The sequence below is a fragment of the Urocitellus parryii genome, chromosome 9, assembly GCF_045843805.1.
Source record: "Urocitellus parryii isolate mUroPar1 chromosome 9, mUroPar1.hap1, whole genome shotgun sequence".
Taxonomy (NCBI): Eukaryota; Metazoa; Chordata; class Mammalia; order Rodentia; family Sciuridae; genus Urocitellus; species Urocitellus parryii.
Genome location: NC_135539.1, coordinates 8950917 through 8966314, shown reverse-complemented (window position 1 = coordinate 8966314; position 15398 = coordinate 8950917). Strand labels below are relative to the sequence as shown.

The window sequence follows — 15398 nt, the reverse complement described above, 5'->3', positions numbered from 1 at the left end:
AGCTGTCTACATCTAGAGCCACTGAAGACTGCACCCCAGAGCGGGAAAGAGGCTGCCAGAGGCTCCATTCTCCCATGCTGCTGTATGTAGCAGGGAGTCCCTAAGCAAGGCTGCAGATGGTCCTTTCCAGGGTCTAGAGTGTGGCTCACACTTAATGCTGGCAGCCTTACCTCTCCCAGGAAACCACACACTTCCAGTCAGGGTTGGGGGACAGGCTGTCAGGCCTATAAGATGCAGGGGTCCTGGGCAAATCCCTGCCAAGTCCTACTCAGGTAAGAACTTGTAGGGGATACTTCCAAAGAAAGGCATATAGGCCCCAGACCTCAGTGACAGTGCTGAGATGCCATCTCGCCCTGGCACATGTCATGTCAGGTATGCCCCTTCCACTTTCTGTACAGCTCCACCCAGCCACCAGCCCCCACCTGGCAAACATGCGCAGATCCTCAGGGTTCTGGGCAGCGGGTACACTGAGGATGGCTGCCCGCTCATGCTCTGACAGGCTGGCCAACAGGCTCTCCGTCATCCGCTTGTTCAGTGGTGAATCCCCACTGGGGAGCAGCTCTGCACTGGAGTTGTCCATGCTGGGGCTGGTGAGGGTCATGTCATCACTGCTGGCTGTGGGCAGTACAGGTCAGGGTGGATTCCAGGATGCCAAGGGAGCAGTGAGGGCAGAGCCAGCCCCCACCTAGGGACACACATAGGGTTCCTCCTGGTTCCCCGGCTGCCCTACCCAGAAACTTGGCTGACACCCATCCCCTAGGTGTGACATTCCCCCTTGTGGGTCTGACCTAGAACGTGGGAGCAGCCCAAGGACCCTGAATAGGTCCATGGCATACCCCCTGTATCCCTAGGCATATCTGGGCATTGTACCACCTCACCCAGCTTGGAAGATGGAGCACCTCGCATGAAACCCACAGCCTGCCCCTAACCTGGGACCCAGCACTTGGCAATGGATTTCCACCTTTAGGGATCTTCCTAGAAGTGACCATGACAGACAGTCTCCTCATGGGCCCTCAGGCACAGGGGTTTCAACTATCCTGGTGAAGTGAAATCCTGCTCTGATCCCAGGCTGGGGCTGCTTCTGGCCAGCAAGCTCCTGCTAGAGAGGCCCAGGATAGCCATGGTGGGCAGAGAAGACAGGAAGGGTCTCCATGGGAGACATGGAGGCAGACACACACGTGTGCAGCCATGTGGAGGTACCTGTCACACTTCCTAGCTGCCACCCCATGTCTCCAGATGACCCAGGTGAGGGAACCTTACTTGGAGAGCCAAAGCTTAAGGCGTTGGGTGTGCTGAGGCTGCGGCCGCCAACCCGGGCAGTGAAGGGGACGTCCTCCTCCCGCAGGCGGGGCTCTTCCTCACTGGGGGAAGCCATCAGGCAGACATAAGTGTGCAGCTGGATGAGGAGCCGGTGCTGCAGCATCCACACCACCATCTGGATGAGCTGGGTCTGTGGGCAGGCAGTGGGTAAGGCCAGTTCCCCCATCCCAGTGCCAACCTCCTATGGCCATGGCCCCAAACGGCTCAGCATACTCTGGTGCTGAGTCCTTGGCAGGAAAGCCCCTCACCTCAGAAAAAAGAGCCCACAGCTGCTGGGAAGCTCTGCAATGCCTACTTGCCCCAAGGGAGGTCCCGAATCACACCACACTGGCTCCTACCACACACCTGGGCTGTGCTAGTGTCTGGCGAAGGAGCAGGGCCTGGGATGCAACCCTCCCTTTTCTGAGCTAGAACCATCTCTGTTTTGCCTCCCTCAGCCTCAGATAACTGGGCGCTGCTGCTGGTCCTAGTGAGCCAGTCCACCCCTGGGCAAACCCAGACACCGTTTGGAAAGAGGTTGTTGGCAGAAAGTCCTCTTTCTGGATACACCTGAAGTCTGCACTGGACACACAAGTAGACCCAGAAGGAAGCCAGGAAAGGGTCCCCTGCTCAGGGTGGAGCCAGTGCCCATCTCACCATACAACAGGTCCAGGCCAGGCCCTCTGTGGCTGGACCTAAAACAGAGCAATGTGCCTTGTGCAGGTCCTAGACCCAGAGCAAGGTGTATGTATGGACAGTCTCTTCCTTGAAGGCCTGCAAGGAACTGCTGACTAGGGTCACCTGGGCTAGGGTTGGGAGGGGAATGGGGGAATGTATGTGCTAATCCTTTAAAAAACAAAACTCAAAAGGACTGCAAAATATATAAACTTAAAGTGAAATTAAGAAATAAAGGGGGAGGGGGGCTGGGATTGTGGCTCAGAGGTAGAGCACTCACCTAGCACGTGTGAGGCCCTGGGTTCAATCCTCAGTACCACATAAAAATAAAGGTATTATGTCCTTTTTTTTTTTTTAAATTTTTATTTTCTACAACTAGAAAATAAAAATTAAAAAAAAAGAGAAAGAAAAAAAGGGGGACTGGAGTTGTAGCTCAGTGGTGGATCATTTGCCTAGCATGTGTGGGGCACTGGGTTCCAATCTCAGCACCACATAAAAATAAATATATAAAGATATTGTGTCCATCTAGAACTAAGGAAATATTGAAAAAAAGAAATAAAGGTATGGTGGTGCAGACCCATAATACCAGCACCTCAGAAGCTGAGGTGAGAGGATCACAAGTTGGATGCCAGCCTGGGCAACTTAGCAAGACCCTGTATCAAAATAAAATATTAAAAGGGCTGCTGGTGGAGTACCAGTGCAATCCCCAGTATTGGGGAAAAAAAAAAAAAAGAACAGCAAGGGGCTTCATAAGCACTAGAGCATGCATCCCAGGGACTTGAGGGAACCAAACCTGGCTCCGCCTGAGCCCCTACAGGGTCTGGGGCAGCCACTAGGGAATGACCTGCAAAACCCACCCCATCACACGATACTGGGAAGCTTCTGCTGGGTGGGAGCACTGCCAGCCCTTGCCCAGGACGGAGGAGGCAGGGTACAGATGCAGAGTGTCTTGTTCAGCTGGAAGAAGCTGGCAGGGCTCCTAGAAACCATGTTCCATGAAAGACGGTATTTAGAGCTCTGTCACGCTCAGCCTCTAAATGAGCTGAAAACACCAGGATCTTACTCTCATTCACAACTTGAGAAGGGAAAGGGCTTGATTTTAAGCATGGGTTTTGCCTGGTAGATCTGGATTTAACTAAAACAAATACTTGGCTTTTGGAAAGAAAGCCATGAGAACACCCAGCCTATCTCAGACACCTGTCCTATCCCATCTGACCAGTGAAGGGGCAAACCTGCCTGGCACCTATGAACAGTGACACCCTACAGTCCACACAGGAAGCCACATACCATCTGCCATGTCAGGAAGAAGCCTCCCCACACCCAACCCAGGACCTTGGATAAGAAGATTCCAGGCCCGGTGGCCACAGGACCCCCCTGAACACCCAGGGAAGTGGGCAAGAGGCCAACTCACTTGGAGGGGGGGACACCTTCCATCTGTGGGCACCCCAGACAGCCAGTGCTCACCTGCCACATGGCACCTGCAACAGCAAGCCCCCAAAACAAGGCAGAACGGCAGCAGCACTGAGGGTCTACAGCTCCTGCAGCTGCCACGACTCACCTCCTGCGCAGGGGGTGCCAGGGGATTCCTGAACTCGGACAAGGAGACAGGCAAAGAGAACTTGGCAAGGATGGACGGCAGGTCGCAGGATGGGAACTGGCGGGAGAACTGCTCAGCCAGCGGGGAATACCTGGGGATAGGCGAGTCCAGTGGTGGGCACAGCAGACCTGTGGGCAGCACCCTCAGCACAGGCCCTCAGTGGGCAATAAGGAATCTGTGCTGGGTGGGCCAGCCGCTGTGAGGACAGAATGAATGTAAGGTGACACGGCAGAGCTGGGCAAGCCTTCAGGTGGACAGAGTCCTGGCACTTGCCCTTAAGGGGTAGCAGAAGCCACAGGCACCAGCTACCCCAAACCCCTCTCTGATCTTGGTCAGGAGGAAGTGGCCCTGATGCAGGCAGGGCCAGCCAGACCAGAATCAGGATGGGCACAGTTGAAATCAGTCACTGGGTGGGAGTGGGAGCCTAGCCTCGAGGCCTCCAGTGCCTCTGGAGCCTGGCAGCCCAGAGAGCATCCCCAGAAGGGTTGGCGGGACTCACCCTCCCTGCCATGGGCACTGGCAGTACTCACAGACACACGCTGGCATTGGGAGACAGCACATAGACGTTGTTCTCACACAGCGGGTAGATGATGACAGCTTTGCCCCAGTACACCAGATGAGCCGCAAGCTGGAACACCTGCAGGCCACAGATGGCTGGGAGGACCAGGCCTAGGATACTATGGTCTTCCTGCTCTGGAGAAGCTGGTCCAAAGCTCATGCAGCATAGACCCTATGGCCATGGCCCCTGGAGTCCCTTCCCTGACTTGGGCAGCACCTCCCACCAGGTGGCAGTTCCCACAGTGTCTCCTGGGACCAGAGCCTTTTCATCACTGTTGTCTGCACTATCTACCGCTGCCACTTCCTGGCCAGACCCTGTGCTGCTGCGCTCTTGCTGAGGAACAGTACTGTCAGGCCCAGGCTTCAAGCCCAAGAGCATGGGGACATTTGGAATGTTGGGTAGTGCAGGTGGACCCAGCGAGGCAGGGGGCTTGGCTGGGTGTCCCAGCAGAGGCACAGCCCTATGCACACCCACCAGGACCCCAGCTCGGCTCCCCAAGAAGGAGTAGATGTGGAGTTACTAGCCTAACATCCCTGCACACCCAAAGGCCCCAGATTTGTTCCTGTGGGCCCTACCTTCCCCTAGAGAACATCCTGCCACATTGTTCTTCTGGGCCCTCAGATATCAGGAGTCCTTTCCAGGAACCTCAAGCACCCCAGCTTCTCATGGAGGAGAGGTCTGAGAGCAACAGTTGTGCTCCTGCCTGTGTCTCTCTGGATACATTCTGTCCTTGGGGCAGGTGGGCCTCCAGTGTGTTGAACCACCCCTACCTGGACAGAAGCCTGCTGTGCTGCACAGGACACATCTACTCAGCTCAGCAAATGGGACCCCCAGCGGTATCAACACGGAGGAAACAGCAGGTCCATCACTGCCCCTCTTCTCTCAACCCAAATGCAGAGCTGCCCATTTTCCCTGTCTCCACTCCTCTCTGCTGCAGCAGCTGGCCTGGTCTCTGCTTCTTCCAGGCCATCTCCACAAACAGAGCACCATGCTAGAGGCTAGAAGTCACAGGGCCAGAACCCAGCAATGCTCCCTCTGGATTCCAGGACAGAACCTGCCCTTGCCTCCTCCAGCTGCCAGTGTCCCTCAGCTGGTGGCTCCATGGTCACTCTTGCTTAACGGGGCCCTTGTGATTACATTAAGGTCCCACCAGGAAAATCTCCCCATCTCAAGATCCTTAACATCCTAACATCTGTGAAGTCCCACAAAAGGCCACACCCACAGGTGCTGGGGTTCGGATGTAGATCTGTGAGGGTCAATATTCAGTCAGTCATAAGGAACATACACTCAGAAGGCGGAGGCAGGAGGACCACAAGTTTGAGGCCAGACTAGGCAACACAGTGAATCTCTGTTTCAAAATTAAAAATAGGACTAGGTTGTGGTTCAATGGTAGAGGGCTTAACTAGCATGCATGAGGCACTGGGTTTGATCCTCAGCACCACATAAAAATTAATAAATAAAAAGGCATTGTGTCAATCTACAACTAAAAAATTATTTTAAAATAAATAAATAAAAGGGCTGGGGATTGACTTAGTGGTAGGGTTCAACTCCCCATACTGAAAAAAAAACCAAGTAATATACAATGTGACCATAACTTTATTTCAAAGTTTTTTTTTTTTTTTTTTTTAAAGAGAGAGTGAGAGAGGGGAGAGAGAGAGAGAGAGAGAGAGAGAGAGAGAGAGAGAGAGAGAGAGAGAGAGAGAGAATTTTTAATATTTATTTTTTAGTTCTCGGCGGACACAACATCTTTGTTGGTATGTGGTGCTGAGGATCGAACCCGGGTCGCACGCATGCAAGGCGAGCGCGCTACCGCTTGAGCCACATCCCCAGCCCATATTTCAAAGTTATGTGCTTTTTTTTTTAGGGCACAGTGGCATGCACGTATAATCCCAGCTACTCAGAAAGCCAAAACACAAGGACCCTTGAGCCCAGGAGTTCAAGACCTTGGGCAATATATACAGACCCCATCTCGAGTTGGGCTGGGGATATGGCTCAAGCAGTAACGCGCTCGCCTGGCATGCACGGGGCGCTGGGTTCGATCCTCAGCACCACATAAAATAAAGATATCGTGTCCACTGAAAACTGAAAAATAAAAAAAAAAATCTCTCTCTCTTTGTCTTAAAAAAAAAACTAGATGGATCTATGGGTTCTGGAATATTAGATTATATTAGATCTATAGGTTCTGGAATATTAGATTAGAGGGACTTCCTCTTTCTGTCTCTGTAATACCTGTAACATTTCAATTTTCAATAGAGAATATATGTATTTACTTATTTATTGGCTCTGGGGGTTGAACCCAGCAGTGCTTTACCACTGAGCAACATTCCCAGTCTTTTTAAAAATTTTTATTATTATTTTTAAATTTTTAGTTGTAGATGGATACAATATTTTTGCTTATTTATTTTTATGGGGTGCTAAGGAACAAATCCAATGCCTCACATGTGGAAGGCAAGCGCTCTACCTCTGAGCTACAACCCCAGCCCCTTTTTTATTTTTTATTTTGAGACAGAGTCTTACTAAGTTGCCCAGGCTGGCCTAGAACTTGCAATCCTTAGGCCTCAGCTTCCCACATCTCTAGGGTTACAGGTGTGGCCACTGTGCCCAACTGAGTAAGAATATACTGCTTTTACCATTGAACACTATTTGCACTAAGATGGAGCATGAGTGATGTTAAAACATCTTGTGACATTCACACCTGAGGAAGATGCTCCCCAAAGGACTGGCGCCACCTGGGGGCATGGCACCCTGCTTAAAGGCTGGCCTCAGGGTTTCCACACAGCCTTGCTGCAGCAAGAAAGGGTGAGGTGCAGGCTCAGCAGGGTAAAGACTGAGTGCCAGGCTCCTTTCAGCACTTACAACAGGGTATGCAAAGCTTCAGCCTTCCCCATACTGGCCCTGTCCAGCAAGTGTGGGAATGGTGAGACCACATGGGTGAACAGGATGCGGTCCTCACTGGGTCCTGTCCAGTCCAGGAGCCAGAGTGAAGCACAAAGCCAGACTACAGTGCGTGCTCTAGCAGAGCAGATAAAGGTCAGGGCACACAGAGCACATCCAGAATCACACTGAAGGAGAATTTGAAATGCTGTTTTGGGAAAAAAAATAGGCAGAAATGTCACTGCAGGAACTTCATAGGCCAAGCTGAGCTTAGGGACCTGGGCAAGCAGAGCCCAAGTGGCCTAGCCTTGGCATCTGCTGCCCCCTGGTGGCCATGTGGTGCATACCAACACCAGACACCCTGGGCCACCCACAGGCACTCCCAGTCCTCTCCTTGGATGGTACCCACCCCCTGGCCAATGTCACCCCATCAAAAGCTGGGTCCTCGCCTGCCAGCTTCTTCTTGTGCCCTGCCCACACTCCAATCATATCCACCCTGGCCAAGGCTGAAGGTCCCTCCCTTAGAGTGCATGCCCCAGCAAGAGGGTGGCATCTCATACAAAGAAGAAGCAGCACAAACGTACAGTGTGAAGGCCACAGCTCAGGCTCTGGCTCAGCATGTGGCGGGCCCATGTGCAAGCTTCTGCCCTCATGTCCCACGCGCTTGTTGCTGTGCCTCTGGGAGACTTCATGCACTGGCCAAGTGCACTATGTGCCACCTCCCCCGCAAAGCCAGCCCTGGGTCCTGTCCTCCAGACCTTTGCCCAATGCTGGGAGTTCCTCCCTCCTGTCTCCCATAGCACTCCAGGAACTGGCCTGGTCAGGGCATATAATGCAATAGCTCTCAGCTGAAGAGAGGGCCTGGGAGGCAGCATGGTGAGCAACCTGCTTTCCTGGTGCCTCCCACCACCACCCTGGGGCTGCCTGCTCTGCATGCAATCCAAGTCCCCCAGGCCCTACCTGCAGCAAAGCCAGGTCAGCATCCTGGGCTAACTGCTGTAGGTTCTTCACAGCAGATGTGGTCTTGATCACCCGCACCAGAGCTGGGGAACAGTCGACGGGGAGCTCACTCAGCAGGGACTTCTCATCACTGAGCAGCAGCAAGGCATGGTAGGGGCTGAGAAGCAAAGTCATGTCAGTGGGCCTGTGAATCACAGGGCCCCTGCACCAGGCAGGCACCCGGAACTCACTGCACTGTGGAGAAGTGGGATGAGGGAGGAACCAAAGAGAAGGGCAGCAGTGTCCAGGAGCCTTCATAAAAAATCTGCAAGGCTCACTGCTGCCCTTGGGAGAAAACAAATTAGACCAAAACTGAGTGGGCCATACTCTACCTCTGGGGTGCCCAGCACAGGTTTACTGATTGAGTGAATCAAAGAATCTTTCCTAAGTAAATGGTCTCAAACATGGGAAAAGCGAAATCCTCTCCACAAACTACGAATAGAACTACCTAAAAACATATTTAGCAAGGCACTGGAGGGAAGGCGTCACTTGGGACACGATGGGGGTGGGGAGGGTCCAGGAGTGCTTTGCTTTCCCTGGTTTCCAAACACTCAAGAATGCGTCCAGATTTCCTTTCTTTTCCTTTTTTTTTTTTTTTTTGGTGGTGCTGGGATTGCACACAAGGCACATTCTACTACTAAGCTACAGCCTTAGCATACCAGGTTTCTTTCCTCCTCTCTCTTTTGTTTGGGGATCAAACTCAGAGCCTCGCATAGGCTAGGCTAGTGCTCCACCACAGAGCCACACCCCAGCCCCCAAGTTTCTTTTTACTATTTAGATAGTACTCAAGGAAATAGGGGACTTGGTGTAGGCGCATGTGTGCCTGTGCCACAAGACTGGGTCTAGCTCACCCTCAGAGAAAATCAATGTAGCCGAGAAACTGGGGTCCACGTCACCATGAGATGACATCTGCCCTGGCCCAGGACTGGCTCCTCCTCATGCTCAGCCACACAGCCCATCAAGGCCCACTCACCCAGGCTGGCTGGGAGGCCCAGGAGAGAGGGGATGGTCATTTCTGAACAGAACTGGACACAAAATCATGGTTTACTAAGAGCAGAATTCTACCTGCCAACTTTTAGAGGAAAATATATTTTTTTCTTTTTTGGCAGTACTAGGGATTGAACTCAGGGGGTGCTCTACCATTAAGCTACACTCCCAGCCCCATTTATCTATCTATCTATCTATCTATCTGTCTAAAATTTTTGAGATAGGGTCTCACTAAGCACCCAAGTAGCTGGGACTACCTGCATCAACACAACACCCAGAAAATAGTTTTAATGTTTTTTGTTGTTGTTGTTGTTGTTTTTTGAGACAGGGACTTGCTAAATTACTTAGGGCCTCACTAAATTGTTGAGACTGATTTTGAACTTGCAATCCTCCTGCCTCAGTCTCCCAGTGCCTGGGATTACAGGTGTATACCACTACACCCAGCTCAGAAAAGAGAATTTCTGGAACAAGTCTTAGGCAAAGCTTCAGGTGGTGACCACAGGGAAGGGCTCTCACCGGATGGCTTTCAGGCTCCGCTCGATGGCCTCAGGGGGAATCAGGCTGGAGGCAGCATAGTGGATCTTGTGGGGCAGACAGAAGCTCACTTCCAGCCAGCTGTTGATGTGGAGCCGCACCACACCAGATGTGCACAGGCTGCAGAGAGTGGAGCCAGGACTGTTCACACAGCAACACTCTAAGTGCATGCACAGATCACAGCACAAGACCCAGTGTGGCCCCAGCACACTGCTCTGCTGGGTGGAGGAAACTGCAGGGGAAAACTTCATGGACCAGAAAGCATCTTTTCAGTGCATGTAAGAAAGCTTGTTAGGAACACACACAAATGCATCTCTCACTAGAAAAGGGGTGTCTGTGGCCCACTCAGCCTACTAGGGTTTAATGGAAGCTTCTTCTACCTCTAGGGCATCTAACCTGGCCCCTTGCCTGCCTACCTGGCACACACAGCATGTCCATCCTGTGAAGGGGCCTGCCATGAATACCTCGTGTTGGCCCTCACAGGTTTGCCAGGCAGGGTGTAGGCTGTGTCCCAAGAGGAGAAGTGAGTAGGAGAGGGAATGTCAAGGTTCCTAGAAAGTTATAGTGGTGGTATGTGTCAGCACCTGGGGAAGATGCTCCCTGGGCTCCATCCTGACTTGGCTGAGGTGAAAGTCAATGGCCCTCCTGTGTCCCTCTATGGAACAACTCAGTTCTCAAACAGAAGCAAAGCTCAGGACAGTTCTCCAAACCACCCACTGAGACAGGGCCTCCTTCCATCCTGTTTCCACTCAGGAGAGTAGCCAAGAAGTGCTTTTCCCATCACCTCCAACCTGCTCTGCTGGTTCTAACTCCCCCTGGGGTTAAGCCAAGACATCTACATGGAGCTAAGTGTGGAGCTCAGCAATGCTACACACAGGTGACAATCACCTGAGAGGTGCTGAGGCTCCAGATCAGCAGCTCCAGGAGGGGTAAGGAGCTCAGCCCGACCCAGGTCAGAATGCACAAAGCCCCTCAGATCTCTGGAACACACTAGCATCTAGAGCTGAGATGGCCAGTGTGTAGGCAGCCCCACAACCTCCTGGCACCTGTAGAACATTCTTACAGCCTTGTCCCCGAATCCTCAAGAAACAGACCAATAGCTCAAGTTTCTCTCTCAGGTTCTCCATAGGGTTGGTATTCATGTCAAATCCTGAGGAACAGCCTGGCCTCTTAAGGAATCAAAAATGACACTGTGTGAGACTTGCCAGGGGACCCAGGTGTTAGCTGCTTAATGTGAGTAAGCAACAGTTAGGATCTCAGTATCCACAGCAGCAGGAGAGAGGAGCGAGAAGGAGGTCCAGTTGGCTGCTCAGTGGCCGACTCCATGGGAACTACTGGCCAGGCTCCTCCACTTCAATGGTGGTCAGATGGTGAAAGTAAAAAGTTCTTCTTTTTTCTTTCTTTCCTTTTTAGTGGTACTAGGGATTGAACCCAGGGCACACTTCCACTGAGCTACATCCTCAGCCCTTTTTATTTTTCATTCTGAGACAGGGACTCCCTAAGCTGCTCAGGCTGGCTTTGAACATTGGCTCCTCCTGCCACAGTCAACCAGAGTAGTTCATGGTTGCTCTTGGCCAAGAATCAAAACTGAACACCAAGACTCCTACCATTTCACTCACTGCTATTTCCTGCTCAAAGAGCTCAGCAATGCTGCACACAGGTGACAACCACCTGAGAGGTGCTGAGGCACCAAAAACTGTTTCCCACACTGTTCAGAGGACAGAACTACTTACAGCCTTGCACTTTGGGGGCTCAAAGTCAGCAGCACTAAGGAAGATGAACATGACCATAAACAAGTTGCACAGCTGTGAAAAATACTAGAGAGCTACAAGACAGGTGAAGGAGAAGAGGGTACAGATGCGTGCATGGCGTAGGGGCCTGGGGCGGGGAGAGCCAGACAAGTGCCCACTGTGGGTGCAAGGAAATCTGGGACACAGGATTGGCCACCTTACACTGCTGACGGAATGGGGCCTGCTTATGTGGGTCACCTGATTTCCACGTGGACTCAACTCTATTCTCCTGAGCATCTGCTCACCTGCAGCCGCCTTGCACCTCTGAGCACCAGGCACTGAAGCTGCTCATTTCAGACTAACAAGTTCCAAGCTCTGCAGTGTGGGGCACAGTGCCATGGCCAGAAGCACCCAAGGCAAAGCTCTACAGCAGCCAGGGGACAACAGTCCTAGGAAAGGGCTTGTGGACTCTAGCCTCCAACTCCAGGGAGTCAGGAGCCTCAGTGAAGTCTGCCAGGAGGAAGGAAGAGAAAGGTTTGTCCCTGGTTTGAAAGCCCAGTTTCAAGAACAGAACTATGGTTTAGGTCCTAAAAGGCTTGCTGCTTAGCTTGTACTTCTATCTTCAGGGTGTTTAATGGTCTGGCTGAAAACACAGTGCCCCAGGCTTATCCAGCTCTCACATTACCAGGAGGGCCCAGCCCAGTCTGCAAGGGGAGATAGATGACCCTGCCACAGCCTCGAATCCACGCAATGACTGTGCAAAGGCAACATGTTAGTTATCTTCCACACCCAAGTTGGGTGTGCCCAAGCCAACCTACCCCCTTCACGCTCAGCATCTGGAAGGGGATGCCAATTCCCAACCGTTAGCTAACAATTCAAAGGTCATTTTGTGGTCTCATTCTGGTCATGTTCCTACCCTAGGACAGAGACCTGTAATGCTATCCCAAGCACTGCATCCTCTGGCCCCATACTCAGGTTGGGCTATGCTCCACGTGGGGGGCACTGTGCAACCCAAGAAGTATAAGCGCACTGCGAGAGCCCAGTTGGTAACGTCATGCAGAAGCCCATGCACAGGAAATACACACTCCTTTGCAGGCCTTCCTTGCTCTGGAAACCAGCAGTGTGAGGCCCAACACCACGTGCCTCCTATCTGGCCAGGCCCCCATAATGTCCCCAGGCTCTGCCCTCCCAGGTCCACCTCAGGCCCTTGTGCCTGAGAGAACTCCATAGGACACTTCCACATCACTGTCCCTCCTGCTGTTCTAGGTTCCTTCCACCAACAGTGGAAGAGCAGTGTTCCTCCACATGCTGAGCACTAGAGCTGCTACTGACGGGATGTCCCTGCCCTCCTGGGGGACACAATCCAGTGGTCACATGAACAAAGCAGACGTTCTCACTGAAGTCATAGCACTGCCCAGGGAAGCATGTGCTGGAACAGTCAGGGTGGCCTCCTGAGGGAGCCACACTCCCAGCCTAGATTCACAGGCATAGCAGGTCCCAGAGGTGACCAGGATGACCAGGTTACTCAGTTATAGCACAACCCTAGCTCTGGATGAAGACATCAACTCGGGACTAGTCTCTCTGAAATGCCCCAGTCAGATCCACAGTCTCATTAAGCCTCACAGCTTCTTGTCTTTCAAATCTGCTCTGAGAAATTCCCTGGGGATCTGGCAGAAAGCCACTGTCAGAAGAAAGGAGCTGTGTTGTGTTCTCAGCTACCTGGTTGATTCTATACACAGCCTCTCCTATGGGCACGGTCTCAAGATCCACCATGGACCAGGTAAGATGAGGATGGATGGCAGGCCACAGGCCAGAGGATGTTCAGGCAGTTCCAGAGGTATGCAGGCACCAAGTGGGGGTGGGAACTTCTCCCGTAAGAACAGTGCAGCTCCCAGCATCTCTGGGGCAGGACTCAGGGCCAGAACTCCCAGTACATAGGGTGCCTGGTCAAGGGAAGAACACCAGGGCTGAGCATTCTCACCTGAACCTTGAATGTGTGTGCTCCTCGAAACTGTGCCCCCCAGGTGGCCCAGGCCACCTGACCCTCTGAGCTGTGGCATTACAGTCACATAAGCAGTTGGTGGACAAGTTCCAATCTCCCCACTCCAAACCTAAGAAACCACTTCCCTTCTTTCTCTAGAAACAGGAAGCCACAGGTTTTCCTGTGCTTCAGTCTCAAGCTGGAGGTGTTGCAGATTCCCACTCAGAACAAGCCACCAACTTCCAAGGAAGGGATCTCCAGCTCAGCCAACTCAAGACCAGAGGGCAGCCATTCTCTTGCCACAAAGAAAACACCTGTGCAACCTCAAAGGTCCTGCTCTAGTCAGGATGTGGCAGTGGCTGCTTGCAGATGCTTTGAAGTCCTCTGACACATGGAGGCCCTCACCCAGAGGTTACCAGGTGACATAAGTGCAAGTCCAACAGGTCACAGAGAGCACAGGTGCTTCCCCCTTAAAGAAACCTGCGTTTACCAACCAGGTGAGGGATCCAAATAGCACTCAGAGAAATGAAAATGAGACAACTCAAACATGCAAGAAGACTCACCACCTCTCCATAATTTAAACTGAAAAATTTACCAAGCTCCCTGGCAAATCCAGGGAGAGGCGCCTGGCACGCTGCCGCTGGTGCAAGTGCAAATCAAGCAAGCACACATCCCAGAGGAGACGCATCAACCATGTGTGATGCTTTCCAGGATCCACCTCAGGGACAATGAGGCACAAGCACAAAATGACATCCACAGATGACTGGGCAGCACGAGTCACAGCAGCCATGTAAAGCATACAGGGAGCCGGGTGTGGTGGTGCACACCTGTAATCCCAGCAACTCAGAAGGCTGAGGCAGGAGGATTGCCAGCCTCAGCAACCTAGTGAGGCCCTAAGCAACTCAGTGAGACCCTGTCTCTAAAAAAAAAAAAAAAAAAATATATATATATATAAAAGGGCTGGGGATGTGGCCCAGTGGCTAAGTGCCCCTTCTAAGTGGTTAAGAGGAAGGAAGGAAGGAAGGAAGGAAGGGAGGGAGGGAACACAGGGCCCTACATCAACCACAGCTGCTCATCATGAGGAGATAGGAGGAGGCCACAACTGCAGGGCAGGCAGAGGCACCAGACCCACCCATGCTGCGCAGAAAGGTGTGCCAGGCAGCATCTGCCGGGCACTGTGCTGGCACTGTGTGGGCCCTGCAGTGACAAGGCAGCATGTGAATGGGTGCTGCAGGTGCAGGAGCAGGAAGGCAAAGCTCTAGGAGGGGTGGCAGCTGGGTATACACCTCTCGCTGCAGCTTCAGAGCCAGGGAATATCTCGGGGCCACAGAAGCAGTGGTCAGACAGAAGACCTTGCAGAAGAAATGGACGTCATGCTGGTCCACATTTAATAGAGCTGGTGCTCAGCCACCAATGTAATCAGATGGTGCAGGGTTTCCCTGATGCCCCCCAGTGTTTGCTGCCCACAGACACTCCCAGAGCAGGAAATAGCACAGCCAGCCCCACCCAGCTCTGTCCACTGAGCCAGTTTCTTCACGGGTGAAAAAAAGTGGAACCCACCAACCAAGGTGGGACCAGAATTCCACTGTCCCCCTCAGCAAGAGCACCTCCAGGCTCTCACACACAGCTTCTGGCTGGTTTTCTGTGTTAAGGAGAGCCCAGAGGTGAATGCTCCAACTAGGCGCATGCTACCTAGCAAAGGGGCTATCATTTGAAAATGGCTACCAAGGTCACTTCTCATAAGAGTAGCCACAGTCTTTGTGCTCTTGCCCCATCTCAGTGGAGCACCAGCATCCAAACACCAGAACAGTGTCCAGCATCAGGGACCCAGATGCGGATAGCCCCAGGCCCCTGGAGAGCCAGAGAGCATGCCCACCTGCCTACCTGTCATATGCCTCCTTGAGGTCCCTTGCCAGCTTGCACTTGGGCAGGATGTGATGGAACGGGGACTGTGGGCCTTCATTTGCTGTAACAATCACAACAAAGAAGATTTCAAAGCTTCCACAGCAAGAAACTATGCACAGGCTGGTCAGAAGCCGATACTCCAACTGAGTCACTTAAAACCACCCATTGGGAACTCCCTGCTTCTCACACAACCTGCGTCCTGTGAACTGAACACGGGCTGTTTGTCCTACCACTTCTCATGGAACACACTAGCCCAAA

General features: G+C 52.5%; 1 protein-coding gene across 7 annotated transcripts in view; it reads right to left on the bottom strand.

Moving 5' to 3' along the window:
* The window catches only part of Nprl3 (NPR3 like, GATOR1 complex subunit), a 34959-nt gene that overhangs the window by 999 nt on the left and 18562 nt on the right, over positions 1-15398 (bottom strand). For all 7 annotated transcript variants that reach the window (XM_026385324.2, XM_026385325.2, XM_026385329.2 and 4 more), the window contains 7 exons: positions 15120-15201; positions 9507-9644; positions 7965-8121; positions 4102-4208; positions 3533-3662; positions 1261-1450; positions 423-615 (listed from right to left, as the gene is read on the bottom strand). In XM_026385324.2, coding sequence (XP_026241109.1) covers positions 423-615; positions 1261-1450; positions 3533-3662; positions 4102-4208; positions 7965-8121; positions 9507-9644; positions 15120-15201 — 997 coding nt within the window. The remainder of the gene's footprint in view (positions 1-422; positions 616-1260; positions 1451-3532; positions 3663-4101; positions 4209-7964; positions 8122-9506; positions 9645-15119; positions 15202-15398) is intronic.